The following is a 20,235-nucleotide window of genomic DNA, read 5'->3' as shown; positions in this document are numbered from 1 at the left end:
TCAGTTACGTACAAATTCAAAGACAATCAAGATGCTAAAAATAATTATAGCCTGATCAACAAATCTATTATTCTTCGTTAGAAAGGGTTGTGATTTACTTATTCATAAAACATGGGTTCTTCTATAGTAATATCCATTCGGCAGACTAATAATTCATAATATTACTTAGATGCCACTACGAGCCATAATGTTGTTTATCCTGATATACCTTCACCAGTATATATTCAAGAACCATTTTCTAATTAAACAAAAGCAATTAATAAAATTTAAATATACTGAAACTTTTTATAAAATGTGAATTTTTACAAAATTTGTTTGTGAGGAAAATTAAAACCTCAGGAAACTTCAAGTACTGTTCTATCTAAAAATCATTTAAACTGCAAAGCATGTCTGTACTTATTCACAGACAAATCAACATCAATTAGTGAACAGAAGTAATAAATAAATGTATCAAATCAATTATACTAATTTGACAAACTAATAATTTGTTTTAAATTGCATTGAAGAAACAAACATTGTAAAGAAAACATTGGCTTTAAAACGCTCAACTGTGTGATATTTTCTGAGAATCACTTCTCCAGTAAACAAAAGTAACCCAATAATATTTAAATGTAATTAACTATTCATAATTTTACTAAAATAATCTTATAGTAACACAGCTGCGAAACTCAAGCACTGTTCTATCTAAAAATTCATTTAAACGTGCAGCATGTCGTACTTATTCACAGACAACACCTTCTCCAGTGAACAGAAGGTTAAACAAATAAATTTTAAGAGAACATACCATTATGCGACATGGTTATCTGTTGTACTAACTACATCTTAGCAAATTTGTGTTCAGCAGAACATTTGTGATATTATTATAATATTAGAGAAATTTACTATTGTCAAATTTGATTAAGAATATTATCTTGAAATTTCTATGTCTTTATTTATACTCACAACGGAGATAATACATGCGAGTATAACATTCCTCTTAAGGCTAACATCGCTATATATGTTTCGCAAAAGTAATAATTTAGTTTTAAAATTGTATGAAAGAAACAAACAATAGTAAAGATGCAAAACCATTGGTTTATTAAACGGTCAATCCTATGGTATATTTTCTGACGAATCACCTTCTCCAGTAAATAAAAGTAACTTAATACAATTTAAAATTTTAATGTAATCTAACTTTATGAATTTTACACAAAATAATTTTATAGTAACAACAAACACTCTGGAAACTTCAGTGCACATCTAAAGGTGTAGCATTTCATAATTTATTCACAGAAGAATCACCATCTCCAGTGAACAAAAGTAACATAATAACATTTAATATACTACTATTATAATTGTGTTGTCATATCGATATCAATAACTCTAACCTAAATCTTATGTCATAACGTTTTTTTATTCTATTTTGATATATTTGTAGGATGAAAGCAATTTAGTGTATTGATGAAAATATTTTGAAATTAAAGTCCTGAATTGTCGAATCATCTCTAACCAAGAGCGTATTTAATCAATGCTAGTCAATGGTAATAATTGCCCTGATAAGTCACTTGAAATAGAGCATTCATCCATTACAAAATTCCATTAAAACGTCAATGACGATCTTGATTATATTAAGGTCCTTCTTAACGGATGGATTCATTTTACCAATTTGCGTAAGATAACTTAAACTAATATTTACCATTACTGAATTTTATAAGTATATAAATTTTAATTGTAAAATTGCATCATATTTCGAGTACGGAGGATCAGACATTGGTACTTTGTAAAACCTGTTTGACATTCCTATTTACAAAACCTTTAGGAACAAATATTACAATACACCGGAAAATAAATAAATGTTTTGAATGAACCTAAATTGTCAATAAACATAAAATTATTTCGTGTTATTTGTGGTAGAGTAATAATTATTATTTTATTATAAATGGTTAAATTGTATATTATAAAATAATTCTCACAGAAACTGAAGAAAGCAAATTTCCAATAACTATATGGATGATATTGTTATTAAACAACTAGTAGTTGGCTACTGCATTCAAAAGAAAGGATGAAAAGAAAGAGGCTAATGCCTAAGAAGTTTTATTATTTAAATTAATAATTATTAATTGTGTTCTAAGGATACTTACAGTTATAAAGCTTTTTAATTGATATAATGTTATTCACTAAAATTAGTGTTATTTGATTATTATTATTAATTCTTTACAGTTCTCCCATCTGGTTATTACCTAATTGTCTAAAGCTAGTTTTGAAATTAATCCAAAATATGCCTAATCATGGCCCAGATTGATCCGGAAGCTACTGAAAATCTTTGTGGCGGTAGCCAAAATGGGAGCAAACATTACAAAAACCCCCAAATTATTAATATTAGGCTAAGTTATAGTATTCTAGTATTTAATACACATGAATATAATACCGTAGGTCTGGCAATTTAATCACCTCATGAATGGGCGCGTCTTATTGTAACTATAGATTGACTTGAAAATAGTATCAGAATGCCTAAACATTATATGCCAAGGTTATCCAGAAGTAGATTGTCATTGGTTAGGACATTAGGATTATAATGAGTAGTATGGATTTCCATTACTACACCTTAATACTCCGTGCCTGATTACTGGGGATCTCTGGTAATTCTAGTGCCAGCGGGCAATTGTTTACCGCGTCCTTGTAACTTTTTATTCAAAACAAATGTAATGTAGATTCAGAAAACATCAATTTTACAAGTCACTTGCATTAAAGTTTCAAATTCAGTCTTATTATCATGTAAAATAGGCGAATTCGCCAAACAATTTACAAATCGTTCTACTGATGTAGCCGGCTTAGCCAGCGTACATTATTGCACAATAAAGAGGCATCATATTCACAGTTAACATCATTTAAAATTTTAAATTTGTCTTTTATGCATATCACGAGCAACTATAAAATTAATATTAAACTGACAATTCTTAAATCACTTCCTGACTTTGAACACAACATTGTTGGTATGATGCAGTGAAACCAATTATTGATGTCCAATACTTTTCAAACTAACAAACTCCATTGATGCTATATATTGTTCCATCCGTCTAACAGAAATAATTTTTAAATTTATGTGAGTTTTTAATCATTGACAACAATATCACAAACATCTGTAATTCTTGTTCTTCTGGTATATTAAATAATTTAAAGTTCTACGCATTTCATCTCCGTTTGAAACGCGAAATTAATCTGCTATATTGATTTATATCTGTTCATCTAAACAAATCAGAAGAAATCACAACCATTAATATCAGACTGAAGTTGATCAGAAATATTGATTATCATTTTAAAATTCTTTCTTTAATAGTATTTACTTAGTTGTAATTCTGAATCTGAAGTATCTTATCTTTATTATTAAAATTGAATAAACTAAGCTTAAATGATAAAAACTCGCCCCTCAAAATGGTTTTGATGTTTGCAATTAAATGAAAAAACTTGTTTTAGTGACATTATTAGAAGTTTTTCAATTTACATAACAAATAGATTGTTTTCACTACCTTCGCGTTGAGAAATAATTCTTCCTTTCAGTAATATTTAACTAAAATTTCGGTTTGTTTCAAAATGTCTCGATAGAAGATGTCCGAGATAATAATTTCAGAGTACAGTATCTGACTTTATCTATATTTATAAACCATATTCAATTGTCCACATGGTAAAATTTCGAACATCCTGTAATTTTTTTTGCATGTGACATTTTAAATAAAAATTAATTATATTAACGTAAATTGCACACGGTATTCTCTCAATACACGAACGAGAACTGATTACCTATATACGAGTATTAACTTGTCCACACTTTAGTAATCTAGTGTTCCCCTATTACAACATATAAATTAATTTATAAATAAAGATATATCTGAGCCTGTTTGTACAAATACTATTAAATAAAAAGATAAGATAACAATACTTACAAATGAGATTATTATACATAAATATGACAAATGAAAGTTCGAGTGCCATCGAAAATCGCGCTTACTCCGACAAATGAAAGTTTTTCGAGTGCCATCGAAAATCTCACGCGTGCCATCTATTTGCCATCCCTGTTGTATAGGATGAAAATTAAAAAATGACTGCAAATTTTTGGTTAATGGATTACTAAAATAATTTAGTGAATCTACAACGTTATCAGGTGTCTTACTTCTTGTATCCACATCACTTGGATAACTCTAAAGTAATAATATTAATAAACATTATGTGAGATTGAATTTTTATACACTTTTAATTATTAAAAATATTATATAGTTTTACCTGATCAACTATAACTGTTTTGCATATGTTTGTTATGTTAGTATCAAATGAATTATCATTAAGCTCATCAATGTTTGTAGAAAGGCTGGAAATCTATAAAATATAAATTATAAAAAAAATAAAAAACTAAGTTTACTTGTTCATGTTATTAAAAACATTTAATATACTTACAGAGCTATACTCAACTACAACGTTATCAGGTTGCAATGCTTCACTAGATGTCTCAATTAATTCTAATAGTTCAAATAAAAATAAATTTGTATTAATTCAATTTTATTTATATGATTTAATATTTAATAATTAACTTAATAATGCAGTTTTTTTTGAAAAATTACCCATGTTAAATTGACAGTTTAAAGCTAATGGTTTTGCAGTTGAAAAACAAATTTTTTTTTTGTTTTGGATCATTTCCAGCAGCTATTATACCAAGTGACCTTTCAAGTCTAGCCTTTTCTGCTCCTCCTTTCGGACGTTTTATTGTTTTCTCATCACAATTCATTTTTAATTTGTTCAATTTTACGAGTCAAAAGTAAAACAACACTTATGGATAAGAAATTGGAACTGATGACAAAATAAAAAATATTATGGACTATGGTGGTCTATATGTTATCAACAGTCTATTTTTAAACATCGCTAAATGTGTCAGCACAGAATTATTCTGTGGTATCAGTGTAAACATACGTACTATCGGATAATAAGACGTAATAACCGATAAAAATAATAATAATAATAGACAATAGCTTACATAACTAGCAACTGCCTACTAGATGTATATTGTGGTTTAATGGTTTACATTATATTTATTGGTTTATTACAATATTATTACATCTTAAGTTGTTACGAACTAATTGTATATTAAACATGAATTTATTTTCACCCGTACTCTGACACGATGGCGACGGCCCATCGCCCAAAATTTAAGCGGCCCACCGAGATTTTCTCGGTAGCTCGCCTAACCAATCCGGCCCTGGTCGTATTTAATGTATATAGTTTATATATTATCGATTACGACCAATACTTATCTGGTTATTAAGGTTCTATTGCAGTTTGTTTTGAAACATTCCAACGTACAACGTCCAAGACATCGTATAAAAACCGTGAAATTTAAATTTTAACTGTTCAAGTGTTTTATAAATTATATTTATCAATGTCAAAAAAACGTAAAATTTGTAATGAACGTCGCACATTCATCGAATCATGGGCGAATTTATATTTTTTTATCGAAAATAAAGGTAAACTGTTATGTTTAATTTGCCAAAAAACTATTTTATCTGTAAAAGAGTATAATGTCACTATGAAACAGAACATAAATTAAAATTTGACTCCCTCACTGGTGATCTTCGACAAATTAAAATAAATAATTTTAAAAGTTCATTAAGAGGATGTCAGCGTAGCTATATTTCGGTATAAAACATGTTTTCGAAAAATAGATTTTATTCCGAAAGTATTAGACTTAGCGTAGTACAACCTATTATACAAATTAAATATAACAACATTATCTAGGGAATGACATATCCGTTTGGCTTTTTATAAGTTTTTAAAAGAAATACGATCTTTTTATGCTTTCGAAAATTTTAATTTTTTAATCTTAAATAACTACCGTTTCCTTAGTTTAATTTACAAACGGATATGTCATGCCCTAGATAATGTTGTGTTCTTTAATTTTGATTATTTGGTATTTTTCTCTAAAATCACTCTAAACCTTTGTATTTGTCATGTTTCGTAGACATGTTTTTTGTTGTTGAATTTAATTTTTCATCCGTTATGTGCTGCCACCTAAGGACGGCGGCGACGTCGACGGTTACTTCTCCCACCACTACTACAAACGGCGGATTCGGTCGCGTCTAGCGCGCACAATCTTATTTTAAACTAATCGAATTTCCAGGAATAAATCACCATTACGATATTATTATCAAGATATTATGAAAATATAGTCATTATAATTATTATTGTGATGTTTCCAGTCTAGTGAAGGATAATATAATTATTATAAATATTTCTAATACTTGTGCCTTATCCATAATTAAAACTCGTCATTTATCGTTTGTCCGTTCGACAAGAAACGCGACAGTTTAATTTTTAACTATGGTGAATAAAAAATCGATGGTAAAGCGTACCATCAGAAAAAAAAATTACTAAGTCTTTAGTTAAACATCGGTGGGCCATCCGTACAGAAAGGTAAGTACCTATTGATTTTAATGATTTTATTACTACTTTAACTTTAGCATTTTAATTTACTTCTTGAAATGTAATATAAGTTCCTAACACCTATAATACAGTAGTCGTTTGGGCGAAGGTAATAATTTTTACCAAAAAAAGTAATAGTCCGTTTGGGCGACTATCATTTGAGAAAAGAGGTAAAAGATGTATAGTTATCGAAGAGTTCAAGTACACGGAATCAAATTTTCTTCAAAAGGAAATAATTCGATTTCGTTGTACAAACAAAAAATGTAAAGTAAGTGTCTTAATCAACAATTAAATACAATGATCAGCAATGATCAGCCGGGTTATTCAGCTATAATTAATAAAAAAAATTTGTTTGTTTGTTAATTCACATAAACTGTTCCTAATGTTCCTATGTATATTACAATATTATACATGTAAATATATATGTATATCATATGCTAGTCATATTCAATGTGTAATTTGTATTATGTTAGTGATATTATTGGTTTCTATTGATTTTATAGCCATTGTAATTACGTATTTAGTAACGTATAACGAATCGTAATTTACACAAATATATTTAATATTTATTTCAAAGAGAAAAACTAACAGTATTTCGATTGATAGTATCGGTGATCTTTTAATATCGGTTCATTGTTTATGCTGAAAATGTTGGTTTTCAAATATATCGGGTATCGGTTTTTTATCGGTTGCATATATCGGAGTATTGGATATCGGTAAAAAGAGGTATCAGCCCTCCCCTATTTATAATACAAGGTATAATACGGCAAAATACAAAAAAAAATAGCGTATTTGTACACTTATATAAACTTTAGACGCTCGTCCAAATATTTAAAAGTATTTACACTCGACTTTTTTGAAAATTATTTTATGCATATTTTATGAAAAGCTTTTTATTGAATTTTCTAACCATGGATACAAATACTGAAAATATTATGATTTTATACGATATCACACGATTTTGACATATTTCGTAAAAAATTTAAAGTTAAAACGCTTAAAAAAAAAATTGGGATAACGATTTTCGTTTTTTTTTTTGTTTAATTATGATGTCAGTGATGAGTACAACTTATGAAAACTTCGTATTATATTTTCAGGATTTTTTATCTGAAATTCAAGCCATATTAGATAACAATTCAAACTTTTATCAACATTTTTATAAATTTATTATATTGGTTGTTATAATAATATGGAATATGTTTTTAGATCCGAGTCAATTTCAAGCACCCTTCAACCAGTGCAATCAATAAATTTAGATGTTGAAATACCTGAGCATATTGATATTATAATTGAACCTCAAGGCAGTACACAAAATACTGTGTAAGAATAAAATAATATAACGAAAGTTTATAATTTATAATAGACGTATTAGACATGTCATACATATAGCCTATGTCTATGCCTATGCCTACATAGAATCTTCGTGATTATATAAAATTTGAACTTCAAATGCTTATAAAAAAATGTGCCTATATGTATCTTCAATATTTTTAAACTTCTATAATCTATAATATAACAACTTATGAGGAACATTGCATTAAATGTTAACAATTTTGACGAAGCGAAATATTATTTATGGATATTTTTACGAAAACTAAACAAATTTTGAACATTTCAAATGTCTTTAAATAGCTCAAGAACAGTCAAAATATTTTGAAATGTTTATCATGTGCATAAATGATAAAATAAACATTTGGTGAAAAATATATACCTACCTATACGATTATTCGTAAAATAAATAAATGTGAATTTCCGGTATACTTTTTTTTAGTACCTAGTATAATCGAAGCATTTTTTTTTATTTCAAAAGGTGTAACAGACACTTAAAATAAATAATTTTAACCATAAATTTCAGACCCACGTCAACTCCTAAACGAGTTATTGATTGTAAATCGTCATTGAATTTGAATATATCTGGTGTACAGAGTGAGAGTTTGTTATGGGATCATTCATCAATTCGTCAAAATCTAATCGAAGATACATTAACTGTAGTTTCTGATCTAAATGATGTTCAATCACATAATTTGCAAACTGAAATAGAAAATGATGATTTTGAGTATGTAACTCGTAAATATAAATATTTTTTTTACAAATAAATTTAAATATTATATTTCAATATTGTAATTTTTATCAATTTAATTCTGTTTTATAGAAACCATACCGTCCCATTATCTGGTAGACGAATAGTAGATATTAACCATATTTTTAAACAAATTCAAGACTGTAAACATAAGGGAGGACTCGATTGTTCATTTATGTCAATGGTATTTGTTTCTGAACAACGAATTGGTTTTTTTTCCAAATTTAAATTTAAGTGCCGAATGTGTAATATTGAAACTATTATTTCTACCGAACCAACAAACGAAACTTACCTTCCTATAAACAAGGCTGTTATAAATGGTACTGTTGCAATAGGTAAGATTGTTAATTTATTATAAATAATTCTTCAATAGTTATTGTCTAATACTTAAGACTCTAAAGTACCTATTTCTTTTGTTAAATTATAACTTTTTTAAATCACCCGAGAACATAAAAGGTGGCCAAGTGAGTAAAGCTCTGCTGTATCATGTGGGTCACAGTAATGGATGTTTAAAATTTGAATTCGATGACATTATACTATTAACATAACACTCTATAAGACTCAAGTATATGTTACAGTTTGAATGTACTTTTTATTTAAAAGGAATTGGCCAAACTCAATTGTTTGAACTATCATCTGCATTAGAAATACCATGTATGGCAAATACCACCTTTAGTAGACAACACGAAGATTTAAGTTCAAGTATTCACAGTTTGGCTTGGGAAGAAATTAGGAAAGCCGGAGAAGAGGAAAGACGATTGGCTATAGAAGCTGGAGATGTAGACGACGATGGAGTACCATTTTGCTCAGTAGTGACTGATGGCCAGTGGTGTAAGCGAAGCTACAAGACCAAATACGATTCATTATCTGGAGTGGTAAGCCATATAAATTAAAATTATATTGTAAAACATATTAAAATAAATAGTGATAATTTAATCATTGAATAGGCCACTATTATTGGATTTAAAACCAAAAAAGTATTGTTCATTGGCATTCGAAACCGCTACTGTGTGATTTGTAATCGAGCTGAAACTACAAATGAAACACCTCTAGACCATACTTGTTTCCTTAACTGGACAAAATCAGCGACAGGTATGGAAGCTGATGGTATAGCAGAAGGTTTTTTGAAAAGTATCGATTTACATAATATGAAATTCAAAAGGCTAATTGGTAAGTACCTATAATAGCATCTAAAAAAATCATTAAAATATTTCAATTATTTATTAACTATGACACAATGTTGTGTCAAAAAATTATATTTAAAATTTTAAAACTATATATATATACACATATATGACTCATGTTATAGGCGATGGTGACAGCAGTGTCACCAAACGGTTAAAAGATATTTTACCTTATGGTCCTCATTTTTTGGTCGAGAAAATTGAGTGTCGTAACCATATGTTACGTAATTATATGCAAAAATTGACAGCAATAGCAAAAAAAATCGATCTTTCCAATTAATTTGAGGAATTTTATTCTTCGACATATTATGAGATTTAGAACTGCTATTGTAAGAGCTATACGGTATAGAAAGAAGGAGAATGTATCAGAAACACTAAAAATTTCAAGTATATAATATAAATACTAACGTAATAGCCAAGAGGTTTACCATTACAACAGTCGTTTGTATAATTTGTTACAGATTTAGCTAAAGATTTATATAATACTCCATACCACATTTTGGGGCAACATTCAAATTGTGATACATACTTCTGTAAAAAAAAAAACACTGTTAGAGAAAAATTGGGTGTTACACTCAGAAAAAATGTGGAATGATGATAGAAATAAATACTATCATTAATCGATTAGTCAGAAATTCTAAAAGTTTAATATTAGATTTAGACAATAATGTATGCGAGCAATTTAATAGTATTATTAATAAATATATTGGTGGCAAGCGAATAAATTTATCACAACGAAATGCTTACAATGCCAGGGTTGAGGCAGCGGTCATTGCATTCAATTCTAAACAATATTTAAGAGCAATAACGAAGAATATCACTACTAAAAGTCCAGGTTTTTATCGAAAAATAATATAATAATATTTGTTTAGTAAAATTATTAGATTTTGTATGTAATATATCGTTTTAGGAAAATTTGGCAAACAATTTTTGAAAGATGCCAATAGAAAGAGATTAAATAATACAAAGAGGCGAGCACTATTTCCAACAACGTCAAAAAAAAAGAATTAAAAAATCAGGTCCGGATGAAAATTATGGTTTAGCGGAAGAATTGCCTGATGATATTTGTCCGGAAGAATTGGAAAATCAAAAAGTGATTTTTTTAAACAAATTAAGGGATATTGATAGAGGTAACAAACGTAATGGAATTTTTGTATAGTAAAATTGTAAAATATAAATTATTTTAATTGAATATAGATGAACTAGAAAAAGGTACTAGAGAACAAGCGAAATCTCAACTATGGTTTTTGGAAAGGAGAAAAAGAATAACTGCGTCTAGAGTAGGAAAAGTTTGTAAAATGCGACCATACACATCGTGTAAAAAAACAGTTCACGAATTACTATATGGAGAATTAAATTATAAAATAAAATCTATAGAATATGGATGTGTGATGGAAATAGTGGCAAAACAAAAGTTTGAAGAAATATTTAAAACCGTTATTAAACCTGTAGGTTTATGTGTGGATGAAAATGTTCCTTATATAGCAGCAAGTCCAGGTAATCAAATTATATTTAAAATGACATTAACTATGACATAACATAAATTGTTACTTGTGTAGATGGTCTTATTGAAGACGACTCTATTATTGAAATTAAATGTCCTTTTTCTGCGAAAGCTGAAGTAAATGTGTCCGAAGCGATTAAAAATGGAAAAGCAAATAAATTAAATAATATAATTTTAGTAATTTTAAATTAATACGAGTATATGACATTACTTGGTAGGAACATCGTACATCAAATAAAAAAAAATTTAATATATCAAACTTTTATAGGTATCATTTTGCCAAATTGACAACAAAAAAATGTGTAACATTAAAAACCAACCACGACTATTATTACCAAATTCAAACACAGTTACATGTTACAAAAAGAACGAAATGTTATTTTTTTATTTTTACTGATAACTGGTATTATAATATAGTTATATCATATGACGTCAACTTTTGGAACACAAAAATAAAGTCGCAGTTAGATATGTAAGTACCGCATGCATTGTGTATACTTAAAAAATTACCTAATCAATACATTAATTTACTGCAATACATATTTTATACATTAGATTTTATAACGAATGTTTACTGCCTGAATTGGTTAGTCCACTATTTGGCAAACGTTTTTTAGTTAGTGATATAAGAGACCCGGTGAGAATTTTGAAAGAACAGGAAGCCAGAAAAAAATAGTAAGTAGTAAAGTGTAGGTGCTTACCTATTTAATAAATTAACTATTTATTTAATAATTTTTAAAAATTATTATATTTCATTTTAGGTGACTATCTTTAATAAGTAACGTGTTATAGAAAAAAAGGCCAACTAAATAGTACCTACATATCAGAGTATGCTGAAAAAATACTGAGTACCATTTTATTTGTTTTATTGGTTGTTTTTAAATCATAATAAAAATGTAATGTTTAGTAATAAACAATGTTAACTAAAAAAAATTAGAAACTTATAATATACATTTTTCACGTGTATTTTAAAAGTAAGTAATTAATCTATAAATATAAATCAAGCTATGCTGTAAGCAATTTATTGTGCTTTATATGTGTATTGATACACATGGTAAAGTTAAGAGAAGCTCTAGTGAATAGGTAGGCTGTGAGCTTAAAGGCTGTAAAGCGAAAAGCGAGCGCGCAGCGTACCTACTAACAAATTATAGCCGATATAAATACGCTACGAAACGTCCAATATCACTATCCGTGGTATAATAATGTGCCTCTCCGGAAACTACAGTACGCGGACCGTCACGGTCGACAATTTAGTAGGCGTGGTTATGACCTGCCGCGGCGCCGCCGATACGGCGCGCAACGCCATCTCTGGAGCGTTGCATACGTTTTGTTTTGCGCTGACATCCTCTTAAATAATCAACAAAATAGTTTTAAATTACAAAATAATCAAAACGAATTAGGAGTACGTGCTAGTTTTGTAGTTGCCGAAATGATAGCCAAGTCTAATCGTCTAATGATTCTGAGTTTATAAAAAAATATATGTTAGCCGTTCTAACATTGGCGCAACTAGGGGGGGACTTAGGGGGGCTTAGCCCCCCCAAAATGTATTATAGCCCCCCCAAGTTGTTTTGATTATTTAAAATGTAATGATAATTTAAGCATGGGATAGTGAGATACATACTAAATAATATGAGTATATGACGCAGAGAATTATTCAAAAGTAAATTGTATAAATATAAAATATTATTATTATAGTTTTTTTTGTAATTCCTACAATCCTACATAATTAATAATAATATTGTTATCTAATAAATGTGACGGACGACGGTGGAATATTGCGGTGGTTCACTGCGACAACGTCTAATAATCGAAATCCCGGTATTTCCGACTGTAAATAAATAATCAGAGTCGAATAGTCGATCTGTGTTTTGGGATTCTCCGTGGCCAGTGCTAATCAATTGCGTGTGTGCAAACCGTATATAGTGACGATACTGTACTGTACTTCTGTTGTGTTTGTGTATTGCACTACTACAGACTGCAGTATTATTTAATATTTATACCTTGGAACTTGGAAGTGTTTTATTTTGGTGTTAATACTTTAGTGAGTAAAAATGGACAAAAAAAAAGTATTTAGTATTTTTAATAAACCAAAAAAAGTATCCAGTACTAGTACAGTTGATACAGTTGAAAACCAAAATAATCCAGACGATCCTCCAAGTTTTTCAAAAAGCATGAAAGTAAGTAAATTTAATTATTTTAATATATTATTCAATTAAACTTAAATGTAAGTTTTTAGATATTAAAATATTATAGTTTGTATTTTTAATTGTATAGCAACCAAACAAAGAAGTTGATTGTATGCCAACTGATCTGGGAGATTTGCAATCCGGTCCAATTCGTCCAAAATTACAAGTAATTTATAATTTCAGTTAAACAAAAAATTACACAATATCCTATTTTTTTATTTTACATTTTTATTTGGAATTTCTAAACTGTAGAAAGTAAATGCATGATTATTATTTATTAATTATTGTGTTAATTTTTTTTGTGATAGGTGTATCCAAAGACCAAGTTTGGGAACCAAAATAGAGCTTTTTCAGCAGTTTGGTATGAATATTTTGACTGGTTAGAGTACAGTATTGAAAAGGATGCAATTTTCTGTTATGCTTGCCGCAATTTTTCTACACACTCTGTTGAAGATACTTTTGTTCAAAAAGGTTTCAAAAATTGGAAAAAAGTATGTTTACATACTATAAAAATAATTTGAAATTCTCATGGTATTTTTGATTGGTTGATCCTTACTTTTTATTGGAATGACCTTTTTAAGAATATGAAAATAATATGATAGCAATTGCCAGTTTTTTTATTAGTTACTAAGTGTTATTATATGTTTAGATAAGTGGTTCTACTGGATCTGGATCTTCTAAAAGGTCCAAATCAAAACTTGCATTGCATGCTGCTTGTAAACAGCATCTTATAAACAGAGAAAAATGTAACTCTTATATTTTGAGCAAAAAAAATGGTTCAGTGCATGCCGTGCTATCAACTGCTCATTCAGAACAAATAGAAAAAAATCGAAATTATGTCAAAACTTTAATTGACTTGATTCTATTTTTGGCCCGACAGGGATTGGCTTACCGTGGGCATCTAGAGAGTAAAGATTCTAATAATCAAGGTATATAAATTTTTTTTTAATGATAATTAGATAATTAGAATAATACATTTTGATAATTAGGAAATTTTAAGGAATTGTGTAATGTTATGGCCAAATATAACCCGACATTTGCTACTCAGTATGCATTGCAACATACAAATTATTCTAGTTGGAAGATTCAAAATGAACTGATAAACTGCTGTTCTAATACTGTGTTATTAAATATTATTAGTGATATCAAAGACTGCGGATATTTTGCTTTAATGTGTGATGAGGCAAGGTAAATCACCTAATTGTGTTAAATATTGAATTAAGCTATGTGGTATCATATAATTTATATATAATATGTGAAAATTATTTTTAGGTGTTTTAAAGAAGAACAATTAGCTTTATGTGTTAGGTATTCCAAAAATCTACACATTTTTGAAAGGTTTGTTGGATTTGTAGATGTGTCAATAAGTCAAAACGCTGAAGCATTATCATCTGCTATTTTATCATTTCTTGACAAACACAACATTCTGAATGTACCCATCATAGCACAAAGCTATGATGGAGCAAATGTTATGTCAGGTGACCACAATGGAGTACAAAAAAAAATTAAAGACAAAAACCCTTTTTCTATTTATATACACTGCATGGCCCACAGAACTAATTTAGTGGTAATTGATATGTGTAAATCAATTAAGGTATGTTGGTGACTGGTGTATACTTTAGTATCTAATGTAGTAATGTCTCTATGTAAACTAATTTAAATTACAAGTACTAAAAATTGTTTTTCATTATTCAGGATGCTAGAAATCTTTTCAATGGGTTAGAAGCGTTGTATATCCATTTTTCAATCCCATCAAAAAATATGATGTTGGTTGATATACAAGAGAAACTTGGAATTAAAAAAACAAAACTATGTTCGATTAGTGATACAAGGTGGTCTTGCCGTTTTAAAAACTGCAAAATGGTGATGGAACATTATTCTTCTATAATAAAAGTTTTAAAATATGAAATAGAGGAAAATACTGACAAAAACGTTGCAAATGCTATAGGTTAGATTACTTACTCATATATTTCCATTTAACACAAAATTACATTGTTTAGTGTATTTTAAAAGTTAATTTTTTTAGGAATCCTGTACACAATGGAAAAAACTTCATTTCTTGTGCATTTGTTTGTTTTACATGAGATTTTACTTATAATTAATATACTAAGTAACAAACTCCAGGAAAAGACTGCAACGTTGAGTAAAGCATCTCAAGTAATAGATTCTGTTATTGCTACCCTAGAAGCTAATCGCTGTGAAGAACATTTTTTAACAATTTGGACTCAAATAACTGAATTTTGTACAAAAAACCACATACTGTTGGAGATATCCATGAATGGTACATTATTAATAAATAATAAATTATATGCAAATAGTTTTTAGTCATTAACAATAGTAGTTGAAAATTGAAATTAAAAGGCTTTTTATTTTATTAGGATCTAAGAGAAAAAGAACACAGCCAAATAAACTAAGTAATTATATAACAGAAGTAAATACTGGTGAAAGTGAAGAGCATAGCTCAAATGATATTATGACATGCTATCGTGTCAAATATTTTATTATTTTGGACACTGTAATAATGAATCTTAAAATAAGATTTTCAAAAGAAAGTATGGAGTTGGCTAAAAGTGTGGATGGCTTTTTAATGTTTGACTATTCAAAAAGCCTTACATTTATAAACCATTATAAAGTAAGTTAATTAATTGTTTTTAAATTAAACATTAATGAAAAAATAATGTTAATGCTAATTTATTTTTGTATAGAATTTATTGAATATCGATTTGGAAAGTTTGAAGGCAGAAATGATGGTAGCACAAAATCTTAAAAAACAATCTACCGATAATAAAATGATGACACCTGCAGAAATGGCTGAAATTGTATCACCTAACACTTTTCCAAACTTGTATAAATTGTTGAACGTAGCTTATACAATTCCTATTAGTAGTGCCACTTGTGAAAGAGCATTCTCTGCTATGCGGCGGGTAAAAAATTGGCTACGTTCAACAATGTTACAAGACCGTTTTTCAAATTTATCTTTACTAAGCATTGAAAGAGACTTAACTAATAACATAGACAGCGATACTGTCTTAGAACATTTTATAGCTAATAATAAAAATAGACGGATAGATCTTAATATGTAAATTACAAATTAAGATTATCGATTATGTCATATTTTATGTAAAACACTACATAGAAGTAGGTACATGATTTTTAATAATATAGTATGATAATAATATTTTATGAATTTATGATTGTTTTTATTTCAATTAATAATTATTGTTTTGTGGCTGCGGCAATGAGGGGTATGGGGGGCGAAGCCCCCCATGACTCACATTGACAAAATTTATGTGTAGGGCTTCAGCCCCCCCAATATTTTAGACCTAGTTGCGCCAATGCGTTCTAAATGAAATATGCCCTGAGAAAAAAAATCAATTTGAAGATATCAGTCTTTCAGCTAGGACCTGTATTAAACGTACCGAATAGTTAGGAGCAAATTTAATTTTAAAACTGAAAGAAAAAGTTTCTACATTTGATTGTTTTTCTATCGCAACCGACAAAAGCACTGATGTTTGTGATACTGCTCAGTTATTAATATTTATTCGAGGAATTGATTTGAATTTTAACGTTTCTGAAGAAATGGCTGAACTATGTAGTTTGAAGGGAATTACTACGGGAGAAGACTTATTTATTGAAATTGACAAAACATTTAAAAAATTTGATTTAAGTTGGTAAAAACTAATTAGTGTAACTACAGATGGTGGCAGAAATATGAGTGGAATTATTAAAGGATTAATTGGGAGAATAAATGCAAAAATGGTGGAAGAAAGACATGACGCACCTATGATATTTCATTGCATCATACATCAAGAGGCATTATGTTGCAAAGTTTTAGCATGGAAAGATGTAATGAATTTACATGAATTTTTGTAATGAATTGTAGTATCGACGGTTAATTACATACGTAAAAATGCTTTGGCACATCGTCAATTTAAAATGTTTTTGGAAGAATGCGATGCTGAATATGGGGATGTAATATATTTTTCTGAAGTAAGGTGGTTGAGTAGAGGTGTAATTTTGAAACGGTTTTTTATTTTACGAAATGAAATAAATATGTTTATGTCAGAGAAGGGTAAAAATGTACCAGAGTTATCGAATGAAAAGTGGGTTCTTAATCTTGCATTTTTAACTGATGTAACAACTTTAATGAATGAACTGAATACGAAACTGCAAGGTAAAGACAAATTTTATCAGATATGTATTCAGATATAAAATCATTTCAAGTGAAATTAAAATTATTACACAAATATATTAATGAACAGCGCTTGGATCATTTCGTATGTTGTAAAATTGTATTTGAATTGTCCAAATTAAATTTATATTGGGAAACTATTATTGTAAGAATCCGAATTAATTTGTGAGTCTGATGGTATACTTAAAACATGGGAAAAATAATGTGCGAAACCGTTTATAATATCATCACCACCGGAAATAGTGTTACTATTGTAATACATGGAATTTGGAAGAGATTGAGTTGAACGTTTGCTATTTACATATTGCCAAAAAAATTTAGGATTTTTAGTAATGGAGTTTTGAGTTTTTTGGATATATATATTATAATCTATTTTATTTTTAGCTTTACAGCGCGCACGTAAATTAAAAAAAAATGTTATAATTATGTGAAGTAGGCGATTGTTTATATATTTTATGAGCAATTTTTTTTATCAAAAATTAACTTCTTTAATGAATGGCTGAACCAATGAGGGTGCTTTGGTAAATATAAAGTTTTAACTTGGCAATAGGTATTAATTATTTTAAAAACGTTATCATAGAATGTGTTAGGCCGTCTACACACGGAGCTATTCATTAGAAACTAATTACTGACGCAAATCACTAACCAGTTTACGTTTAGTCACTTGCTTAATGTTGTCCAATAGAACACGACAGACGGCGCTACTGGTTTACTAATTAAGTACTAACGCGGAGTGATTCAGTTCCAAGTGATCTTACTGCGAGTCACTTGAATTGCGTCTACTGAATTTCGTAATTTGAATCAATATTTTCTGTTTAATTCTTCTGTTATTAAATTAAAGAATTGAGGTTAACAAAACTCAACATAAAGTTTGTATTAAGAGGGAGAAACATCCATTTTAGCAATCACTCTTCCTGATTATTCTAGGAAGGATGAGATGAAATAGCATGGAACGAAGCTGAAAACTGTGAATATGTACAGTATAATAAACCATAATTTTATTACATTATTTTTTTTTTCAATTTATTGGTTATAAATAAGTGAAACAGATAATAATATGTAATATTTGTCTACATAATGTGTTATATTATATTATTTTAAAGTAGGTATTATAAATTATATATATATAAACATTAGTTACAAAATATTGGATTATTCATAATATTAATTTTAAATATAGAATTTAATCGATTAAATTAGTGAAAACCCACAAATGCCTCAACGTAATAATATAATTTATCGTTCTCTCATACATTGGTACTACATTTCGTCTATTTTCAGCTAAATATATGTTTTTCATAGGACTAACATCGTGAATCGGTGCCAATATTAATATATTAGATATTATAGCTACAATTTTTTTATTTTATTTTCTTTTACGAAGATTATTGTTATCAATTATAGTATTAATTTAAAGAAAAACGAGTTCTGTTATTGCTAAAAATACGTAAAACATTTAATTTGTGTTTAACATGAATTTCACATATGAAAACAAGAAAATTATGTAATTAGTAAATGAACAAAATTAATTATAAGTAAGTTAGTTAATAGTATATTTCCATTGCCAAGGCACAGATCCTCGTGGGGTAAGAAAATAATTAGCTAAATAATTTCTAAGTGCGGCTGGAGAAGAGGTTTCGTTTATTGTCATATTTTGTGCAGTAGTTCTTACATCGATGTGGTCATTAGGTTCACAGTCCTGGGGATAGGTAGATACGTACGGAAGTCCCTCTAGTTTTCGTACATAGTTATGGAGGACGCGTGCGGCTTTGATGACGAAGTTCACATTTTCGGGCTCTCTAATGCGAATAGGACCATTTAAAACAGCAAACTTTTCACATACCATGCCAAAAGTACATTCAATGGTTTTCCTTGCTCTGCTAATTCTGTAGTTATATATTCTTTTTACATTATCCAAAACTCTTTTAGGGTAAGGTCTCATTAGATATCTTGACAACGGAAATGCTTCATCGGCAACAAAGTAATATGGAAATGAGCTGTAGTTCTCATCATAAGTCAATGGTGAGGGGGTAGGAATATCAAGTTCACCACGATGTATCCAATATTTCATTGCTGAGGCCCTGAATATACCTGCATCGTTATTTCTTCCGGCATAACCCGTTTCAATCATTGTGAATAAACCGTCAGCATCACAGCAAGCCAATAACACTGTCGAATGATATGATTTGTAGTTAAAATTGGAAGAACCACTATTCGCAAACTTCTCAATTCTGACGTGTTTGCCATCGATCGCTCCTATGCAGTTTGGAAGATTCCAGAGAGTCTCAAAACGTTGCGATATTGCTTTCCACTGCTCTCTATTCGGTACCTGCATGTATTTGTCCTTCAACACTTCCCAAATCACTTTTGATGTGTCCGACACAATCCCGCCAACTGTGGACTCCCCTCTAGCGAAATAAACTGCAAGTGATGCAAATGTTCCACCAGTACCTAAGTATCTGTATCATAGAGATAAAAATACATTGGGTAGTTTAAGACAATTTCTATAGTAAATATTATAATATCAGAGCTTTTATTAAAATTTCTAATGTAAGCTGTGAAAATAAAACTTTTATGAATTTCTAATAACTGAAAAATAATATACAATATTTCAAAAATGTTCATGGCTTTTTTTCAATTTACAC

At 28.9% G+C, this 20,235-nt stretch overlaps 3 protein-coding genes and 1 pseudogene across 3 annotated transcripts; 3 read left to right on the top strand and 1 right to left on the bottom strand.

Annotated features, from left to right (window-relative positions):
- The first annotated feature begins 10,302 nt into the window (after nucleotides 1–10,302).
- LOC112591511 lies at nucleotides 10,303–11,888 on the top strand (annotated as a pseudogene).
- A 1,375-nt stretch (nucleotides 11,889–13,263) lies between these two features.
- Nucleotides 13,264–14,958, top strand: LOC112591520 (zinc finger MYM-type protein 1-like). Its single transcript, XM_025335363.1, has 7 exons — nucleotides 13,264–13,389; nucleotides 13,487–13,564; nucleotides 13,707–13,889; nucleotides 14,048–14,327; nucleotides 14,388–14,586; nucleotides 14,671–14,890; nucleotides 14,953–14,958. Exons 1-7 carry the CDS (start codon nucleotides 13,264–13,266, stop codon nucleotides 14,956–14,958), a joined length of 1,092 nt encoding a protein of 363 aa, XP_025191148.1.
- Nucleotides 14,959–14,974: 16 nt separating this feature from the next.
- Nucleotides 14,975–17,271, top strand: LOC112591519. The gene is made up of 7 exons (XM_025335362.1): nucleotides 14,975–14,992; nucleotides 15,094–15,346; nucleotides 15,425–15,459; nucleotides 15,523–15,679; nucleotides 15,777–16,030; nucleotides 16,104–16,477; nucleotides 17,085–17,271. Exons 1-7 carry the CDS (start codon nucleotides 14,975–14,977, stop codon nucleotides 17,269–17,271), a joined length of 1,278 nt encoding a protein of 425 aa, XP_025191147.1.
- Nucleotides 17,272–19,130: 1,859 nt separating this feature from the next.
- Nucleotides 19,131–19,925, bottom strand: LOC112591517 (protein ALP1-like). Its single transcript, XM_025335361.1, has one exon. It carries the CDS (start codon nucleotides 19,923–19,925, stop codon nucleotides 19,131–19,133), a length of 795 nt encoding a protein of 264 aa, XP_025191146.1.
- Between the last annotated feature and the right edge of the window lie 310 nt (nucleotides 19,926–20,235).

The sequence above is a fragment of the Melanaphis sacchari genome, unplaced genomic scaffold (genome assembly GCF_002803265.2).
Source record: "Melanaphis sacchari strain LSU unplaced genomic scaffold, SCAv2.0 Contig135_pilon_pilon, whole genome shotgun sequence".
NCBI lineage: Eukaryota > Metazoa > Arthropoda > Insecta > Hemiptera > Aphididae > Melanaphis > Melanaphis sacchari.
This window is presented reverse-complemented; position numbering and strand designations above follow the sequence as displayed.

Coding starts and splice junctions, on each gene's coding strand:
- LOC112591520 (XM_025335363.1), top strand. CDS start 13,264: ATGGACAAAAAAAAAGTATTTAGTATTTTTAATAAACCAAAAAAAGTA. Junction 13,390..13,486: donor GTTTTTCAAAAAGCATGAAA/GTAAGTAAATTT, acceptor TTAATTGTATAG/CAACCAAACAAAGAAGTTGA. Junction 14,587..14,670: donor TTAATGTGTGATGAGGCAAG/GTAAATCACCTA, acceptor AATTATTTTTAG/GTGTTTTAAAGAAGAACAAT.
- LOC112591519 (XM_025335362.1), top strand. Junction 15,460..15,522: donor TGGAAAAAACTTCATTTCTT/GTGCATTTGTTT, acceptor AACAAACTCCAG/GAAAAGACTGCAACGTTGAG. Junction 16,031..16,103: donor CATTTATAAACCATTATAAA/GTAAGTTAATTA, acceptor ATTTTTGTATAG/AATTTATTGAATATCGATTT.
- LOC112591517 (XM_025335361.1), bottom strand. CDS start 19,925: ATGCAGGTACCGAATAGAGAGCAGTGGAAAGCAATATCGCAACGTTTT.